This window comes from Mastomys coucha, unplaced genomic scaffold, assembly GCF_008632895.1.
Source record: "Mastomys coucha isolate ucsf_1 unplaced genomic scaffold, UCSF_Mcou_1 pScaffold5, whole genome shotgun sequence".
NCBI classification, from domain to species: Eukaryota; Metazoa; Chordata; class Mammalia; order Rodentia; family Muridae; genus Mastomys; species Mastomys coucha.
Window position 1 is genome coordinate 54280518 of NW_022196911.1, and position 19112 is coordinate 54299629.

A 19112-nucleotide genomic window follows, 5' to 3' on the forward strand; every position below is an offset into this window, starting at 1 on the left:
ATAGGAGGAGAGGACCTCGGCCCTGTGAAGGTTCTATGCCCCAGTGTAGGGGAATGCCAGGGCCAATAGGTGGGAGAGGGTGGGGTGGCAGGCATGGGGAGGGGAGGAGGCAACAGGCATTTGTTTTTGTTGTTTTTGTTTCTTTGTTTTTTGGAGGGGAAACTAGGAAAGGAGAAATTTACATGTAAATAAAGAAAATATCTAAGAAAGAAAAAAAAGAAAGAACAAAAAAAACCCAAAAAAACAAAAAACCTACCTGGCACATCCAGTTGGAAGGAGACCTTCTGTCCCCCAGCCTCACAGCTGTACTCCCCAGCATCCGCCTTGCCCGCCTGCTGCACCACCAGCCTCCTGGAGCAGCCCGAGGCCTCCATGCGCACCTTCGAGCTGGAGCTCAGCTTCTTCCCATCCTTGAACCATGACACCTCGGTCTGGGCCTGGGCCACCTCACAGCTCAGTGTGGCACTGGCCCCTGCCTCTGCCTTCACCTCGCTGCGTGCCTGCTGCTCCTTGGCAAACACCAGCTTGGGCTCTGGGGACAAATAGTGACACAGAATCAGAAACTGTTTGAGTCATGAAAGTCACACAGAGAAGGACCTGGATGAGGCTGCTGTGGGTACTGAACACCCTCCAGGCCCTGTACTCACTGAACTCAAAAAAGGCCCTGAACTCCTCAGCATAAAACCTCAGTTCATCCACACATCCCACCACTGCCTCGGGGGGTGGGGGGGGAGACAGTTCAGGAAGAGCAGAATCATTGGTGAGAGACTATGAATCAACACTACTTGAGAACGGAAACTCACTGTTGCCAAGTGAGCCGCAGCCCCACGAGCTGCTCGATCCTTTTCACCTACAACCATAAATCAGATTCAAAGGAGAAATTCTCCCACAGAAGACTTTAGCTTGGATGATGGTGAAGCAGGGTGGTAAAGCATTCACCTAGCATGCACCGGCAGGATGTGCAAGCGTTCTCTCTCTGTGTCTCTGTCTCTGTCTTTCTCTTTTTCTCTCTCTCGCTCTCGCTCTTGCTCTCACTCTCTCTCACTCTCACTCTTACACACACATACACACACAGAGCACTCCACAGATCATCATGTGCTCAGGTCTAGATGACATCATAAAATAGGGCAGCCTGCTTGAACGAATACAGGAGCTAGCTTATGTGGGTTATAAGGGAGAAGAGTCCATGGTGAGGAGTTAAGTCACTAGTCCCTCCTGACCATCCCATAGACTAGAAATGAACTAAGAACAACTACAACTACTTCTTGGTAACCTTGAGTTTAGCATGAATAGCATCACTTGAGACACCTGCAAGGTAAGAGGACAACATCACCAGCTATGTGACCTACAGGTAGCAGGCTGTCGGGGTCAGTAAGTATAAGCTGGAATCAGAGATGGTGGAGGAGGCATTCCAGCCCTCTAACTGGGCAGGCAATGCAGGCAATCTCTTTGATTAGACCAGGAGGTCAGGAACAGGATATGGGGTTCAACTAAAATGTAATTGCCTCAGCCTCTGACCAGTTTCTGCCATGAGTTCTATAAAAATGCCTTTTCCCCTCTGGGAAGCCCTCCCAGTCTGGGGAGTTTCTCTAACTTTTGCCAAATGTCTCTTAATGAATCCTGCTTCTACTTCCCTTTCTCCCACAAGTGTCCAACTCTCTTATTTTCATTGGCACGAATCAGCAGACCAAGAGCCATTGCCTTCCATGGACTTCTGGTGGCCGTTGAGTTTCCAATGCCTTATGTCTCTGGGACAAGCATAACTAGACTGAGAAAAATCTTGTTCTCAGTCCTGCATTATACCCAGGGAAAGGGGGAGAACATTCAGGAACACCTAACAGAGCCCTCACAGCCTGAACTCTGAGGTTCAGAGTTGATACAGTTTCAAATATGATTGTGTGACTAAACTTTCTTTCTCTCTAATAGATGCCTCATGTGGAACTGAATGAGACCACAGAGAGCTATGAGAGAAACCTCAGCCCTGCACACAGGTAAGACCAGAGCCCGTGGCACCAAGGAACTGTGGTAGAACGGAGCAGGCACTGAGAACATGAAATGGAACATTACAACATGAAGACACTTCATGAGGCACTCAAGAGGCCCTGGCCAAGAAGAACACGAATCTACCATGCACCAAAACCAGGCACAAGAATAAGACTGGCAGGGGATGTGAGATAGGCAAAGATGACACTCAGTAGACAAAACACTGGGCCTGCCTGGCCATAACCAGGCTCATAACATTTGTACAATAATTCAGTGCCTCAACACCCACCTGCCACATCCAGGTGGAAGGAGACCTTCTGTCCCCCGGCCTCACAGCTGTACTCCCCAGCATCTGCCTTGCCTGCCTGCTGCACCACCAGCCTCCTGGAGCAGCCTGAGGCCTCCATGCGCATCTTCGAGCTGGAGCTCAGCTTCTTCCCATCCTTGAACCATGTCACTTCAGTCTGGGCCTGGGCCACCTCGCAGCTCAGTGTGGCACTGGTCCCTGCCTCTGCCTTCACCTCGCTGTGTGCCTGCTGCTCCTTGGCAAACATGACCTTGGGCTCTGCAAATAAACAAGACATACAGTTGCTATAACTAAATTAAGGTCCACCTTGGATCCCAAAATCTGGTGAGTCTAAGACCCCCATTCTGTTACTTTTGATTAAGGTTTTTACTCTGAGCAGTATATCCATTGACAACTCTATCAGTGGATGTTTTTGTGAATGCTAAACTCTCTGAAGGTACTTTTTGAAACTGTGTTATTTTGCCTTCACTTCTTAATGACAGCTTAGCTGGGTATGAAATTACATTGACAATTATTTGCCTTGGTACTTTGGATACCATGTCATCATTGTTTCTCTGTTTCTTGTTGCCCAAGTCTACATCGCACCTCACAGCTCCCTCTTTCTTACTCTCCATTCCCCTTGGTGTTGTTCCACTCCCCTCTACAACAGCTCTCAAGCCCCTGCCTCCTCTCCATGCTCACAGTCACTGTCTCTCCCTAAACCTCATCATCTTGAAAACTGATAGATAGAAAGATAGATAGATAGGTAGATAGATAGATAGATGGATAGATAGATAGATAGATAGATAGATAGATAGATAGATAGATAGATAGACAGACAGATGCATGCATACATACATACCTACATCCGTACATGAATACATTCATACATAAGATACCTAGATAAAACAAACAAATTCCTGAAAATTCCACAGAAATGGATTCAAGAGGAAAAAGAGAAGACAGAAAGCCCGGAGAACCCTGCAGTCAGTAGGAGTGACTCAGTAACCTAAACACAGGAGCATCCAGACCAGAAATGAGATGCACAACCATTTCTACCTTCAGAAATGACAGCCTATTACCTAGAAATCCTCAGGGATTCACAAGAGAATCCCTGCTTAGTACTAATAAGAAGGTTCAGGCTGGTTGCAAGTACAAGATGAATGCACAGAAATCAGGCCTCTTCCTGTGCATCAGCCGAGGGGCTGATGGCATCGGATGGCTATCGAGAGCTTAGCAGTGTTTGTTCCCTGAGAGTGTCACCACTGGTAAATCACCCATGCCCCAGCAGATGATCGTGAGCACACATGGCCACATGGGCAGCACTGACTGAACTTAGTGGGAGAAAGGAAAGAAGGAAATGGGAGCTCTGTTGGGTGGGGGTCAGGAAGAGCTGGAGGGAGGGAGTGGAGGTGGATGTGACCAAGGGATATACAGGTATAAAGCTTTCAAAAGAATAAGGGAGAATCCCATCCCTGTGGTGACACTAAAAAAATAAAAACTTAGTAATAAGTTCACAAACAAGCGTAAGTCCTGTTTGCTGAGCATATTCATATAAATAAATAAAGAGGCATACCACGTCATGGATTTGAAGTCTTCATCTTGAAGTGGCAATATTACTAAAATTGACCTGTATATGTATAATTGACCTGTGTGTATGTATAAACCACACATCCTTACTTTGTACAATTTGAGAAATGACATTAAAGTCAACAGGGAAAGTCAGGGTACCTTAGATGGCCAATACTATCTTTTTAAAAAGAAAGAGATGACTCAGTGGCTAATAACACTGGCTGCTCTTCCAGAGGACCTGAGTTCTGTTCTCAGCTGAACCACACTGTAGCTCATAGGCATCCTTAACTCCCATCCCTGGGGATCCAATGCCCTCTTCTGGTCTTCATGGGCACCAGGTACACATGTGCTGCACAGACATATATTCAGGCACAACACCCATAGGTATAAAATAATCAAATAATCTTTAAGAAAATAGATGAATCGACTTTAAGAGAAAAGAGAACAAAACTGGAGGAGTTCCACTTCTCAGTCTTAAAATAACTATAAAATTACAGTCATCCTGGGCTGGAGACATGGCCCAGCAGGTAGAGCGTGTGCTGCTCTTGCAGAGGACTGGAAATTGGTTCCCAGCACCCACGGGACAGCTCACAACTAGCTGCACCTCTAACTCCAGGGGCAGATGGCCCTTTCTGTCTCCTTGGGCACCACACATACATGGTAGGCATGCATACATGCAGGCTACTTTTTTAATTACAATGGTTTTCCAAGCATGGTAACATATGCCTTTCATCCCATCACTTCAGAGATAGAGCTGGACACATCTCCGTAAGTTTAAGGCCAGCCCGCCCTACATAACAAGTTCCAGGCCAGCCAAGACTACATAGTGAGACCCTGTCCACTCCCCAAAAATTTTTAAATAAAAAGAAAAGAAAAAATTGACAATGATCAATTAAACAAGGCCCTAACTCTCTCCCTGTTCAAACATAAACTCAAAATGTGCAAAAGACCTAAGCAAAAAATCAGAAGCCATGAGGCAACTAGAAGGAAGTATGGGAAAATATTTTAGCCAGTATACTGATACAGGACCCCAAAAGCTAAGAAACAAAATGACTAATCTTACCTTGAGCATGTGCACAGAGAAAGAGAGACAGAGACAGAGAGACAGAGACAGAGAGAGACAGACAGACAGAAACAGAGAGATAGGAAGACAAACAGAGACAGAGAGAGATAGAGCTATAATTCCCAATCCTTCCTCTTTTGAACATTGAACATTATGGCCGAGAGCATGAAAGCCCTGTGAGACCATGAGGCAGAGATAAGAGGATGACACAGAATAAAACAAAGCCTTGATTATGTGATAAAAGGTCAAAGGGGGGGGGGGGCTGGAGAGATGGCTCAGCGGTTAAGAGCACTGGCTGTTCTTCCAGAAGTCCTGAGTTCAAATCCCAGCAACCACATGGTGGCTCACAACCATCTGTAATTAGATCTGAGATCCTCTTCTGGTGTGTCCGAAGATAGCTACAGTGTACTTACATATAATAAATAAATAAATTTAAAAAAAAAAAAGGTCAAAAAGGTCCCACCCGGGTCCAGCCTCCCAGTGTCCAGACCCCTCCATGATGGGATGTCCCACCCTGTTAGCCACAGCAGGGTCTGCTTCTCTATGCTCTTGGGACCAGGCAGGCCTTTTGCTCAGCTCTGAATAAACCACCAGGAGAGGTAACACTCTGGTATCCCAGAGTGGAGCTTCAAGCTCTCCTGCATCCTGAGGAAGGCCTGGTTACCTCAACAAGAGGCCGAGGTGGCCCTCATGGAGACCACCACCCTGGCTACAAGCTGCTGTGAAACAAAAAAAGAGACCACAAAGGGAGACCAAGGGCTCCACACATGGCACTGAGGACAGCCCCGTTGCTATAGAAGAGTCTTCTCATTCCATACGGTCATTCCCATCAGGGATATCCCAGAGGAGACATCAGATGCAAGCACAAGTCCAGCTTGGATTCCCAGCCCTGATAACACCACACTGGGTAACTGAGCCATCAGTACAAACCATGGTACCTCCTGCCCCATAGACTAGGGAGACAAAAGCAGACTGCACCTTTGTGCCTCTGAGTTTGGAGTTACTTGTTAATTGTGGAGAACTAGCCAATACGTGCCCTCGAGAAGCCTCTACGACACACCCAGCACCTGGCCCACACTGAAACATTTCCCCTAGGCTTGTCCCATGACATAGTCAAATGTCTAACCAACTGACCTGCCACGTCCAGATGGAAGGAGACCTTCTGTCCCCCAGCCTCACAGCTGTACTCTCCAGCATCCGCCTTGCCCGCCTGCTGCACCACCAGCCTCCTGGAGCAGCCCGAGGCTTCCATGCGCACCTTCGAGCTGGAGCTCAGCTTCTTCCCATCCTTGAACCATGACACCTCAGTCTGGGCCTGGGCCACCTCGCAGCTCAGTGTGGCACTGGCCCCTGCCTCTGCCTTCACCTCACTGCGTGCCTGCTGCTCCTTGGCAAACAGTATCTTGGGCTCTGGAGACAAATAGGAACACACAAAGTCAGAGGCACTGTCCAGATCAGCAAAATCAGAACCGGAAAGACCCTACATGGGTCATCTGGAGGGCAGAATGTCACCCAGGCTGTGCACTAAGCTCAGGAGAAGCCCAGGGGACTCTCAGCACAGGGAAAGTCAGTCTCCCTATCCACCCAGAGAGCATTCCAAGGCCTGCAGTAGATGCCTCAAATGCAGATAATACCAAAGGCTATGTATGTTTTTACTTAAGTGTCCTGATAAAGTTTAGTTGATAAATTAGGCAGCATAAGAAATTCATAAGCAGCTGGGCATGGTGGCACATGCCTTTAATCCCAGCACTCAGGAGGCAGAGGCAGGCAGATCTCTGTGAGCTCAAGGACAGCCTAGTCTACAACATGAGTTCCAAATAGCCAAGGTAACACAGAGAAAGCCTGTCTCAAAAAACAAAAGAAAAAGAAAAAGAAAGAGGAGGAGGAAAAAGAAGAAAATAAAGAAAAGGGAGGAAGAAAGGAAGGAAGGAGGAAAAGAAGAGGAAGAAACAGAGTTGGAGAGATGACCCAGGAGTCAAGAGCACTGACTACTCTGTCAGAGGTCCTGAGTTCAATTCCCAGCAACCACATGGTGGCTCACAACCATCTATAATGAGATCTGGTGCCCTCTTCTCGCATGCAGGTGTACATTCAGGTAGAATGCTGTATATATAATAAAATAAATCTTAAAAACCTTTAAACAGAAAGAAAAATATTCATAAGCCAGGTACAGTGGTACATGGCTTTAATATTAACATTTGAGAGGCAAAGAAAAGCAGATCTCTAAGTTTGAGACTAGCCTGGGCTACACAGCAAGTTCCAGGCAAGGCAGTCAGCCAAAGTTACATAGTGAGACCCTGTCTCAAAAAACAAACAACATAGTCAGGCGGTGGTGGCGCACGCCTTTAATTCCAGCACTTGGGAGGCAGAGGCAGGTGGATTTCTGAGTTCGAGGCCCGCTTGGTCTACAGAGTGAGTTCCAGGACAGCCAAGGCTACACAGAGAAACCCTGTCTCAAAAAAACAAAAAACAAAAAACAAACAAAAAAACAAAACAACAACTAAAACTAAACTCAAGAAGACATAAAAATTATAAATGTATACATGGTTGTCCCAAAGAACTGACCTGTGACATCCAGACGGAAGGAGACCTTCTGTCCCCCGGCCTCACAGCTGTACTCCCCAGCATCCGCCTTGCCCGCCTGCTGCACCACCAGCCTCCTGGAGCAGCCTGAGGCTTCCACGCGCACCTTTGAGCTGGAGCTCAGCTTCTTCCCATCCTTGAACCATGTCACCTCGGTCTGGGCCTGGGCCACCTCGCACCTCAGTGTGACACTGGCCCCTGCTTCTGCCTTCACCTCGTTTTGTGCCTTCTGCTCCTTGGCAAACACCATCTTGGGCTCTGGGGACAGTTAGGGACACAGTGGGTCAGAGACTCCAAACTAAACATAACCCTTCTCCTGGGCCCAGAGTTCATCAGAGCCCAGCGATTGCTAAGGCAGCACTGCCCCTAATTGACATAACATCATGTGATTATAAACAAGGTTCTGTGCCGCATGTGACCCAAGGGTATGCAGTCTTGTCACTGTCCTAAGAACCTCCAGGCCCGCTCTGATGTTTGCTGGCAGGTGAGCTACTATAGCCTTTAAGGCCATCACAGCTACCTTGCCTTTAAATTTTTCCCTGCCTTGGGTTCCCCAGAAACTCCAGGCCACCCATAGCTTCCCAACCCTCCTACATGCAGAGACCATAGACAGCAGGAGGATACACAGTAGGGATGGATGACCACCTCAATGCCCAAGCCAGCATCCCATGTCACAGCTGAAAGGAAGTACAAGAAAGTAGAATGCTGTCAAGTCAAGCATGACCGAGTGGCTACACAATCAAGGACAGAGTGGAGAGGGTTAGAAACACATTCATGGTCCCATGGAAATTATGACAGAGCCAAGTAAGGGCTCCCAGAGCTCTGGGGCCCAGCAAATAGGAGTTGACAGACAGAAGGGTCTCCTGCCATCTGTAGGACTTGCTCTACAGCCAGGGACTCCCTCCATAGCCAACAGACTGGAGTCACCACACCTAAGTTCGCTATGCAAGCTCATCACCACAGGTTGCTGTCAGCAGGAAAACTCCCAAGATTGGCTCAGCCATCATTCTGTTTTGATCTTATGGTGGTGAAAGTTAGTGGACAGAGCTGAAGACTCACAAACACTGAGATCTAAGGGCAGGGAAAATACGAGCCCAAGATACCCAGACATGTCCTGAAATAATCCCATTGAGCACAACCCCGGCACTCACCTGTAATGTCCAGACGGAAGGAGACCTTCTGTCCCCCAGCCTCGCAGCTGTACTCCCCAGCATCTGCCTTGCCCGCCTGCTGCACCACCAGCCTCCTGGAGCAGCCCGAGGCCTCCACGCGCACCTTTGAGCTGGAGCTCAGCTTCTTCCCATCCTTGAACCATGACACCTCGGTCTGAGCCTGGGACACCTCGCAGCTCAGTGTGGCGCTGGCCCCGGCCTCTGCCTTCACCTCGCTGTAAGCTGGCTGCTTCTTGGCAAACACCAGCTTGGGCTCTGGGGACAGATAGACAAGGACACTTATTCAGAGGATCCTGCCAAGCTCCTCAGTTCTGGATTCTGATTAATAAACTCTGGACTCTGGGAAATGCCAATTCCTGCCACAAAGATCTTCCGTGGCCTGTTGCTGGGCTGTGGCTCTTCTTAAATCTGAGAATGTGATGTCCGGCCCTTCACTGGCCAGAACAGAATGGCAGGGAAGGACCACAAGGAATCACCAGGTCAGCCAATGTTCTCTCCTTCTTTAATCTGCCCACCTTCAGAAACACTTTCCACAGAGCAGAGGAAGGTCCCACTCATGAACACATCCCCAGTTTCTCTACCCAACTGGACACTGACCATGATTTTTGCTTTTGGATACAGCCAAACTTACAGCCGTGCTTGTTACTAAGAATCCTGAAGCATGGAGTCTATGCATTTGTAGGTTTTTAGAGCCTATGTGAGAATGGCAGCACATGCCTCTGGAGGGCAACAGAGAGCTTTCATCTGTGGAGCTATATGTGGACCCCACCCACCCAATGATCCAGTGTGAGGAACCCCAGTCCCCTGAAGGGTGGTGTGCATCTCTGCCAGAGCTGAAAGTCTACAGCAGCTTCATGCAGGGAGCAGGAGGAGGTACCCCTGCCCTGCCTGGTGTCCAAAGCTGTTCCCAGCCAATGCCATACCCCTGTGTCATACTGCAAGAAGCAGTGGCAAGAGAACCCAAGCATCTGGCTGTCTTTGCCCCAGCACACTTGCGTATGTGTCCCTGAGGTCCTGCTGGGCCCCAGTCACATATCCATATAGCCATTGACTATGTCTGTGAAGAAAAACTGTGGAGCCTACATGGTAGAGGCAGAGGTGCCCAGACTTAGACCACATGGGACGCTGATGCTTGCCCAGACCAGAGGTTCCAGCCACAGCTAGGAAGTCCTTCTTCCTATAGAACTGAGGTACCCACCACCATTAAAACATACACACATACAAACACACACAGAGGCACACACATGTGTGCATGTATGTTTATACATATGTATACACACATGCATGCCTGCATCAAAAAACAGCTACCCTGCTGCCCAGAACCCTTCAGAGCATGCCTGGAGCTACGCGACAGAGAATACACATCCAGAACCACAGCGCAGCACAAAGACATGATGCCAACCCCACTGCCCGCCTGTGCTCACCTTGCACCAACAGCTGGTAGGCAATGCGGCTCCCACGACTGACACACTCATAGAGGCCAGCGTCATCCTGTGCCACATCCCGCACCAGCAGTGCTCGCCTCCCAGCTGACACCTGCATCTCATACTTGGGCCCTAGGGACAGCTCCCGGCCATCTTTCAGCCAAGTCACAGCCGCAGCCTGGTCTGACAGCTCAGCCAGCAGCTGTGCCTCCTCGTGCAACTGGGCCAGTACCTCCCGGGCAGCCACAGCAGGAAGCTTGCTGCTGGGCAGCCCCAGAGCCGCTACAGGTCAGGGATGGTTTAATAAAAGTTAAGAGGGACAAAGAGACCACAAGAAGGTAAGCAATGAAAGAGAAGAGAGGGGATAAGAGGGTAGAGAAAGAGAGATAAAAGGGAAGAGACCCAGGAAAAGGGGTGGGTTGGAAGCAAAGAAGCAGTCGTGGAAAGCAAGTCAGTGGGAGGCAAGAGAAGGGAGGGGCATACGGAGGAGTAAGGAAGAGACGGGACAGGTGAACAGAGGGTGCCAGTAAAAAGACAGAAAGCATGGGAAATGCCAGTGTAAGTGGAATGACATGGGGGTGAGAGAGAAACAGGCAGACAGAAAAGAGAGAGAAAGGAGAGAGAATGAAAAAAGAGGCAGTCAGAGATGTGGTCCAACCACAGGGCATCTTACACAGACACACACACACACACACAAGCCCAGCCTCAACTTCCAGCCTGGGCTGAATGGCCTCAAGCACCCATCTGCCTTGCCTACTTTATCACACTGCCTCCAGACAAATCTTCTCTAGACACTCTCCCTCCTGCCCACCACCACACTGCAGAGAAAAAAAAAAAATGGGACTCAGACCTACCTCGAACCACCATTTGGATGCTGGTTTCAATGCCATTAGCCACGAACTTCAGCTGTGCCCCATGCAATCTGGCGGGCACCTCTTTGATGGTGAGCATATGCCGGGTACGGTCACAACGGATCACATATATACTGCTCGCTTTCAAGGCCTCCCCATCCAGGAACCACTCACCCGAAGAGGCCACCGTGAGGTCCACGGAGAAAGTCACCTCGCCACCTTCCACTGCCTCCACCGCCTTCAGAGGTGTCTTAACAGCCAGCATGGGGACTGCAGAGTGAGCAGCATTAAGGAGAGAGTTGGGGACAGATGAGAGAGCGCATCCTTTATCTTCCCCTCCTCTTCCCTGTCCCCACACAGATGGAGTGGCTGAAGCCTAGCACGCTGAGACTGCTAAACAGAGTCAGGGTCAGTGGGACCTGGGTACGAGTGGTCTTAGGATGCCCTACATCTTAGGAGGTTCCAACATCTCTCAACCCACATAGAGATCCTAGCTCCCCTGGAGGCAGAATCATGCTTTGGGGCAGTCCCTTGTGATGTTACTAAATGGTCTCACTCACCCAAGTGCATGGTCCCTGGAAACTCAAGGTAAGGACCCTGGCCAAAGTGATTGATGGCTGACACCCGGAACTGGAAGTCCCCTTCCTCTGCCACGCCAGTGACTGTAAACTCAGTTGTGGCCAGCCATTCAGCTTCATGACACCTGCTCCAGGCATAGGCACCCAGCTTCCTCTTCTCCACCACATAACCATCAATAGTGACAGGGCGGTCCCCATGAGGTGGTGGGGACCAGCTGAGGGTCACAGAACTCTCTGTCTTGGCCTTTACAGCAGGGTCAGCAGGAGGGTACAGGGGTGGCCTCCTGGGTGCTGTGTGGAAAACAGACTGAGCTCATCAACTGAGAGCTCCCTTCCCCAGTCTGGGGTCACCAGAAAGCGAATGACTGATGGACCTTGAGTCTCCCCCTGGGCACCGCTCTGGTAGATGGGATAGTACCAACCACCATCAGTGGGCTTGGAAGCCTTTTTCCAGGCCTGCTGCCACCCAGTTGCAGTGGGAAGTCCCCTACTCAAGAGGAACTTGGGGTGGAGGACACACGACCACAATTTTCTGCCACCCTTGGACTGCCACTGGTAAGGGAAGCCCTACAGCATGGGGGAAGGACAGGGGTGCAGCTGTGTGCCTGCGGGGAGGGCCACCCAAAGACCTTACCTGATACACAGAACTGGGTGGTCGTTCGGCAGCCACCAGCCACGAAGGCCACCTCACCCATGTCCTCCAAGGTGCACTGGAAGATGGTCAGTGTGTGGCATGTGCCTTCTGCAGTGATGGCAACCCGGTCTCCTGCCACCATCTCCTCCTGGTTCCGTAGCCACTGAACAGGGCCTTCAGGGACAGCCAGCTCCACCCAAAAGATGGCTGTGTCTCCAGTGCGCACGGCTGTCTTCCGAGGCAGCTTTCTGGTCAAGTTTCCTAGAGTGGGAAGATTGTCAACACAAGCCCCCTGTGTACCCCATATTCCTTTTGTGTAGCCCCTACACTTGTGGCCTCCAACCCACCTTCCTATGTATCCAGCCCTATCCTCCTGCCTGCTTCGCTCTTACACACACGTGCACGCGCACACACACACACACACACACACACACACACACACACACTCATATACGCCTGTCCAACCTTCTGGTCCCTTGCCTGTCCAGAACCAGGCTTAATCCAAACCCTAGCCTCCCTCTAAGCACTGCCAGGCTCAACTCTCCCCAGCCCCAGACCACTACACACCTCCATGCCCCAGACTCTCCCCACCTTCTGGCTCACCCCTTGTGAGCTCTACCCTCTTCCCTACCTGCCCCAACAGTTGTACCCCAACCTATCTTTCCCCCAATTCCAGAGAGCACCCTCTTGTCAGCTTGACCCATCATATTCCACTCTACCCCACCCCACATCCCAGACCCCCTCTGCCTTGCCCCCTGCCTGCCCTTCATCCTGGCTCTTCTGCCCTGTCCCTATCAACTCAGCCCCATTCACCTGCCTTCTTGCTCACACTCAACTGACGTCATCAATACCCCTTGGGTGAGAGGCCTGCCACCTCTGCACCCAGGCTTATTTGCACTCCTGGCCCCGCCCTGCCCCGCCTCGCCCCGCCTGCCTTGAACAGAGAGCTCTGCCACCGTGCGGCTGCCCTCTGTGGTCTCGCAGATGTACACCGCGTCGTCGTCTGCCGAGACGTTGCGCACAGTCAGCCTGCGCTCGGTGCCCTCCTCCTCGATGTCGTACTTGGCGCTGGCCCATAGCCGGGTCTCTTCCTTGAACCACGCCGCCTCGGTGGCTGCTTGAGCCACCTCGCAATGGAATGTGGCAGACTCTTTCTCTCGCACCTCCAGATCCTGCAGCCGCTTCTTGAAAGGCACGGCCGGCTCTGCGGGAGGGGATCAGTGAGAGAGAGGGACCGATGGCGGGGTTCCCACAGGAGCCCCGAGCAGAGCGGGTGGCGAGGAATGAGAGCAGGGAACCTGAAGCTAAGAGATAGAAGGGGGCAAGGGAGGAGTCCGGGGCATAGGCGTGGACCATCGGAGTAGGCGGACAGGGATGGGGAATGGGAGGGGGAGAAGAGATATCCTCATTGGACCAGGGGACCAAAGCTGAAGAAGGGACAGGTGAGCTGACGGGACAGAGTGGAGAGTAAGAGGAGAAAGTGGAACACGGAAGAAACAATAGCAGGCGATATGTAAAGTAGAGGTGGGCAGGGAGGGATGTAGGGGTAGTGACTGGGACTACGATGGTTCAGGCCAAGGGCCATCATCGCCCGTGTGTGTATTTTGAGAAAGGAGAGCCGCCCAGACCTCCACCTCAGGATGTAGCCACCCGACCTTAGCAGATCTTTACACCAGGTCATCTCCTGAAAACGCAGCTCAAGTGAAAAGGACGAAGCGCAGGAAGAAGGGTTTGTCCGGAAAGAGCCTCAGCCCTGCGCATGTGCGGGGCTACAAGTTTGCTCACCTCTCACGACCACCAGCACCGAGCTGTAGGTCTGGCCCACGAGGTTGGATGCTGTGCAGGTGTAGAGGCCGCGGTCGGACTGCTTGCAGAAAAGAATCTTAAGGACGAAGTTCTCTTGCTCGTCCTCATACACTACGTGTCGCCGGCCCTCGGTCACCAGCTGCCCGTCCTTCTTCCATACTGTCTCGGGCTTGGGCTCGCCGGTCACAAAGCAGCTGAGGCGCGCGTGTTTGCCCTCGGTCACCGTGCAGGTGCGCGTGCCAGCGCCGGGTGGAGAAGGGGGGACTCCCTCTGCGCGCATGGCCTCGCGCCGCTGCTGCAGATGCGCCAGGAGCGTGGCGGTGGAGGTGCCGGGTGGTCCGGCAACCTCGGCGTCCGAGTCCACCACCAAAGCGGCGGCAGCGCTGGCGGAACCCAGAGGGTTCTCTGCTCGGACTTCGTAGGTGCCACCATCGCGAGGCCTTGCCGACCGGATGCGAAGCGCGCTCGCCTCGCCGTGATCTTCCACGTGCACATGGGGGGCGTCGGGTGATCCCAGGCGCCGCCCATCTTTGGACCAGCTCACAGCAGGTTGTGGTGAGCCACCGACGCGACATCTGAAGGTGGCGTCCGCGCCCTCGCGCACGCGAATGGACGTGGGCCGGAGCAGAAAGTGGGGGGCCTGCTCGGCACACGTGCCCTCCGAGTCCACTCGCAGGCCTACGGCGGCGAAGGCCTCCCCTATGGCGTTCCTCGCGCGACACACATACTGCCCGCTGTCACCTAGCGCCAGATCGAGGATGGTGAGGCGGTACACATCCCCGTCCTGGGCCAGGCGGAAGCGCGCTCCTGCCTCCACTGGCTGCCGGTCCTTCTCCCAGCTCACGTGTGGCGTGGGGTTGCCCACGATCTGGCAGCTCAGCGTGGCATCCTTGCCAACCGATACCACAAAGGCCTTTGGCCGCGTCAGGAAGCGGGGTGCTCCGCTGAAGGAGTGGTCCATAATAGCAGCAGGATTGGGGGACTACAAAAGGCAGAGGAGATGATGGTCATGAAGGTGTTGAGATGAGCCAGTCTCCTGTACCACATTCTGCCCTCTCCCTCCTCATCCATTGTTACCAGGAGAGGCCAATTTAACAAAGTGGGCACCTCCACACAGGCTACTCCTCACCAGATCTCCTTTTGTCCTCCACTCCCAACCTACTCGAGTGGCTCCGAAGTCCAGCAGTTCAGATTGGCCCCTTTCTGTGACTTGAAAGTCTAGCATCTTCAGTTACCTTGATGTGCCTCCACTCTATGCCCAGCTCCAGCCTCATGATCCAAAGTTATGTCCCTTAAGTTCCAAACTAGGAAATCCTCTTGATTCCCAAGGGGACATGTTCTCCCTTCACCCAGCAGGATGGGAGAGGAGTGGTCAACCTCACCTGAGTGGGGCTCATTCGAACAAAAGGCTCCTCACTCACTGGGTTGCAGAAAACCCATTAGCACCTGTCTGCCTTATTTGGCGGTCCCAATAGTCTGGGACCAGTAAAACCAGATTCTCTCCACAAGAGCTGGGGACCAGCTGGGCCTGGCTAGCCCCGGGGCCTGATGGCCTTGTCACTATTCAGTCCTTAGCATCATCCTGCCAACTTGGACCCCTCTGCAAGAATGTGACTGCATGCCTCAGTCCTCCTAGGAATCATCAACATACAAATAAGGCTGGCCTCTGCCCAATTAAGACTTTAGCCCCAGCCAAGCTGCCACTGATCCAGTGAGTGGGTAAAATTACCTGCCTGCACCGGGTCTTATATAGGAGCAAATGGACACTGCAGAGGGCTCAACAAGCTAACTTCCTCCACCTCTGCCAGACATGGGTACCCCAGTGCAGAGACCTCAGCTTCCACATCTGCTCTGCTTTGACACAGCCTCCAGTCTCTCAGCCTGGGCTGCTTGACATGGGACCAGCCAGTTGATGGGTTTGTGCTCCCTGACCCTCCAGCTCCCAGTCCTGTGATTCAGGTAGCTAATCCTCTAATCCTCTTCCAGGAGACTGATCCTGGACCAGGGCTGGGCAGCCCTGGCCGGTTTGCTGACTCACTGTCCAGTCAGCACCTCTGTCCCCCACCCACAAACAGGCCCCATCTCTTAGGGTTAGGAAAGGGCTGTCAGGCAGCACCAACTGGGGCCCAAGTCCAGCCACTGGAGCTGCCTTTCAGCATCTGTTCCATAGAAGGTCTGCCTTGACATCAGCTTTCAGGGGCTTTGAGTAAGAGCTCCCTGCTCAGTCTACAAATCCCCCAGAAGCAAGGCAAAGCACCTTATGCCTCTACCCACCATCCTATGCATAGGCTGGAGTGGCCCAGCCAGAGATGCATGAACAAGAGTGTGCAAATAGCTTGTGGCACACACATATTTAAAAGGAGCCGGGCCCAGCCTCAGCAGGTCCACAGTTCCTGAATTGGAGATTTCTAGAGTCTTCCTAGGCCTCCATGGATGTTGCCCCTGGGTCTCACTGTCTGTTCAAGGCCTGTATCCCCTCTATAACGTTACCAGTCACTTGCATACCAAGTCACTGGTCACTATTAGTGGGTTCAGAATGACAGCCTCAGAGCCCCTCGGTCACCCTGCCAAGCAGTTCTAAGGCCAGAGAGGGGTTCCCAGGACTGGGGGATCTGTTCTCTTTCCTACAGATGAGGAAACCAGTGTGTCAGACGTTTCCAGGAACTCTATCCCCAGGGAGGCCCCTCTTCTTGCCTGGTTTGGGCTGGAGGTTGCATCTCCTAAGCAGAGGGGTTCAGGTGGTCATCCCCAGCCTCTCATAGAATCTTCTTCCTCCTAGGAAGTCACCCCAGCAGGTGACTTGGACTTCTCTACTGCTTACCGTGGTTTTCAGGCGCCCCTGCCATTCGCTCATGCAACTGGCCATATCATAAACCACACCCTCCACAACTTTAACAGAACATGGCTATTCAGCTTCTTGCAGGGTGGACCAGTTTTCTGGATGAACAAAGTGGGAGGTGACACACAGACTGAGCCTAACTAGCCTGGGGCCTGATGGCCTTGTCACTATTCAGTCCTTAGCAGAGACTACCCCTCCCTGGAACTCCATCTTGCTAGCCTTCCCTCTCCTCCACACCACTCTAAGAGCACAGGCCTGTGGCCCCCGTGCCCTTCTAGAACGAATTTCCAAGGGCAACCCCTGAGCTCAGCCTCACCTTAGACCCCGGCGGGCCTGTGACTTCCCCCACTCCCCGGGAAATTCTTTCCTGGAGTCAAGTGTCAGTGCCCCTCTCTGGCTGTCCCCTCCACTGAGCCAACAGGCCCAAAATAGCCCCAGCTGTCAGCGGGCATCCATCTCAGAAGAGCTGGGGGCAGGGACACCAGACCCCCAGGCAGTAGGGAGACTAAGGGGCAACCCAGCCAGGCAGTGGTTGCACAGTGCCAGGCATAGCCCTCCCAGACCACTCAGGGCAAACTGCCCCTTTCCTTTCTGAGATCTCAACTCAGAGTCACAGAAGGACCTACATCTGGCATGTAGCCCACTCTCTTCTCAGGGAGGGGCCCAGGGTGACTGAGCCCCTAAAGTCCCCACGTTCCACAGAACACCATGACCTTCAGCCCATCTGACCTCCAGGAACAAAAGATGGCCCTCACAGCAGCTCTGCCTCCTCACCTGTGTCTACCAGGGGTTGGGGCAGCACCCAGGCAAGGGGCGCAGATGGTGAGCTGGGGGCTGCTGGGGCTGCCTCCTTCCTGGGGCCCAGGACGACGTGGTTCCCACCCAGCAGCCCACACTCCAGCCGGTCCTCAGACTGGACAGGGACGAAAGGACAGGCAAACGCTGTCAGCTGAAGAAGGCTAGGCCCGCCCCTGCCCCACCCCCGTTCTGGTCAGCCCAGCCCAGCCTAGCTCCAAAATAGCCCTGGTGTCACTGTCCGGGATTCGGTTTCACCCTCAGCCCGAAGGAAGCAAAGGGCAGGTGGTCAGGAGCAGGAGGACGCCTGTGTCTTCCCACTGGGATGAGGGTAGTGGGGAAAAGGGTAGCTGGTCCAGCTTTCCTCAGTCCAGCATCCTGGAGTGTTGATGGGGAAAGATCCTAGCGTCCCAGGATCTTAAAGACTTGGCACTGGCCATCGGGGGGACCCAGGGCCACCACATGGACCACAGAACTGTCTAAGGGATCAGAGGAACACATGGGGGTCTAGAATCAACCTAACACAACCAACCCAAAGATTCAGGAGCGCTTTAAAGGGACCCATGGGTACCCAAGAAAATCAAGACATGTACAAAGACTAGGATGAACCCCAGGACCTAAGTCTGCCCTAAGAAGGATTGAGAATCAAGATTACTCCAAGGGACTAGGAACCTACTCTGCCCCCTATCTGTCCCTCCCTGGGTCCCAGCAGTGTAAGGGGACAGCCAGGAGCCATATACACTGATCCCTGACTCAGACCTACTCTGCCCTATCCAAACCTACGACCCAGGCAACCTTGGTCCTTGTGACATGCTCAGGCTATCTGAATCTGTGGTGGCTTTAAATGAGGGTAGAACCCTAATAAGAACCAACCTAGCTAGGGCCAAGGGGACTGACGCTGGGGTAGAGCTGGGCACTGACACTGCCTGCTGCTTCCTGCCTCGGGCAGGCCTGTTCATCCTTGCATTGTGGACTTTGGCAGTGCCTGCTGTTTCATGTCCGAAGCAGGACTGCCCATTCCCTCAAACCCAGGAGCAGAGGTGGATGTTATGTAGGCCCTGCCTAGGGAGAAGACGAGCTGGCAGCAGGGAAGCCTGGGGTTGGGGCTGATGAGATCCTTGGTCTTTCCGAACCCTTGGGGAGCCTGGAGTGAGGGAGGTATACAGCTTTCCCTGCAGGCCCCGTCTCAAGGCATGGAGAATCAGGGGAAGATGCCAAAGCTTGTCTCTTGTGGCCCACATACCCTCTAACTAGTTAACAGTGCCGTGGGATCCAGAGGAAGAGTCTGCTGGAGGTAGTCATCTGAGAGCTGATTCTTACCTCCAGTCTTCCCCCTACTCTGAAGACGAGGTCAGGGTTCCAGGTCCCTGCCATCACTCTGACCTGTGCTAAGGACCTTCTCCTAACTAGTATTCCCCAGTCCCTGCCTGACAGAGGGGACAGGAGCACTCTTGGGGTCCCTGTTTAAGTACGTCCATTCTACCTCGAAAGTTTCCTTTCTCATAGACTCATCATCTCCCCCAAAA

General features: G+C 52.5%; 1 protein-coding gene across 19 annotated transcripts in view; it reads right to left on the bottom strand.

The window, feature by feature from the left end:
- Obscn (obscurin, cytoskeletal calmodulin and titin-interacting RhoGEF) overlaps nt 1-17729 on the bottom strand; it is a 147538-nt gene extending 129809 nt beyond the window's left edge. For 11 of the 19 annotated variants that reach the window (XM_031354168.1, XM_031354166.1, XM_031354170.1 and 8 more), the window contains exons 1-12: nt 17566-17728; nt 13932-14934; nt 13081-13350; nt 12147-12407; nt 11495-11803; nt 10938-11204; nt 10084-10365; nt 8639-8914; nt 7470-7745; nt 6039-6314; nt 2273-2548; nt 257-532 (exon numbers count right to left, since the gene is read on the bottom strand). In XM_031354168.1, the coding sequence (XP_031210028.1) occupies nt 257-532; nt 2273-2548; nt 6039-6314; nt 7470-7745; nt 8639-8914; nt 10084-10365; nt 10938-11204; nt 11495-11803; nt 12147-12407; nt 13081-13350; nt 13932-14913 (3751 nt within the window). In that variant the 5' untranslated portion in view covers nt 14914-14934; nt 17566-17728. Of the gene's footprint in view, nt 1-256; nt 533-2272; nt 2549-6038; nt 6315-7469; nt 7746-8638; nt 8915-10083; nt 10366-10937; nt 11205-11494; nt 11804-12146; nt 12408-13080; nt 13351-13931; nt 14935-17565 lie in introns of all 19 variants that reach the window. The other 8 variants (XM_031354173.1, XM_031354174.1, XM_031354179.1 and 5 more) reach the window with 1 other exon arrangement.
- Nucleotides 17730-19112: the final 1383 nt, after the last annotated feature.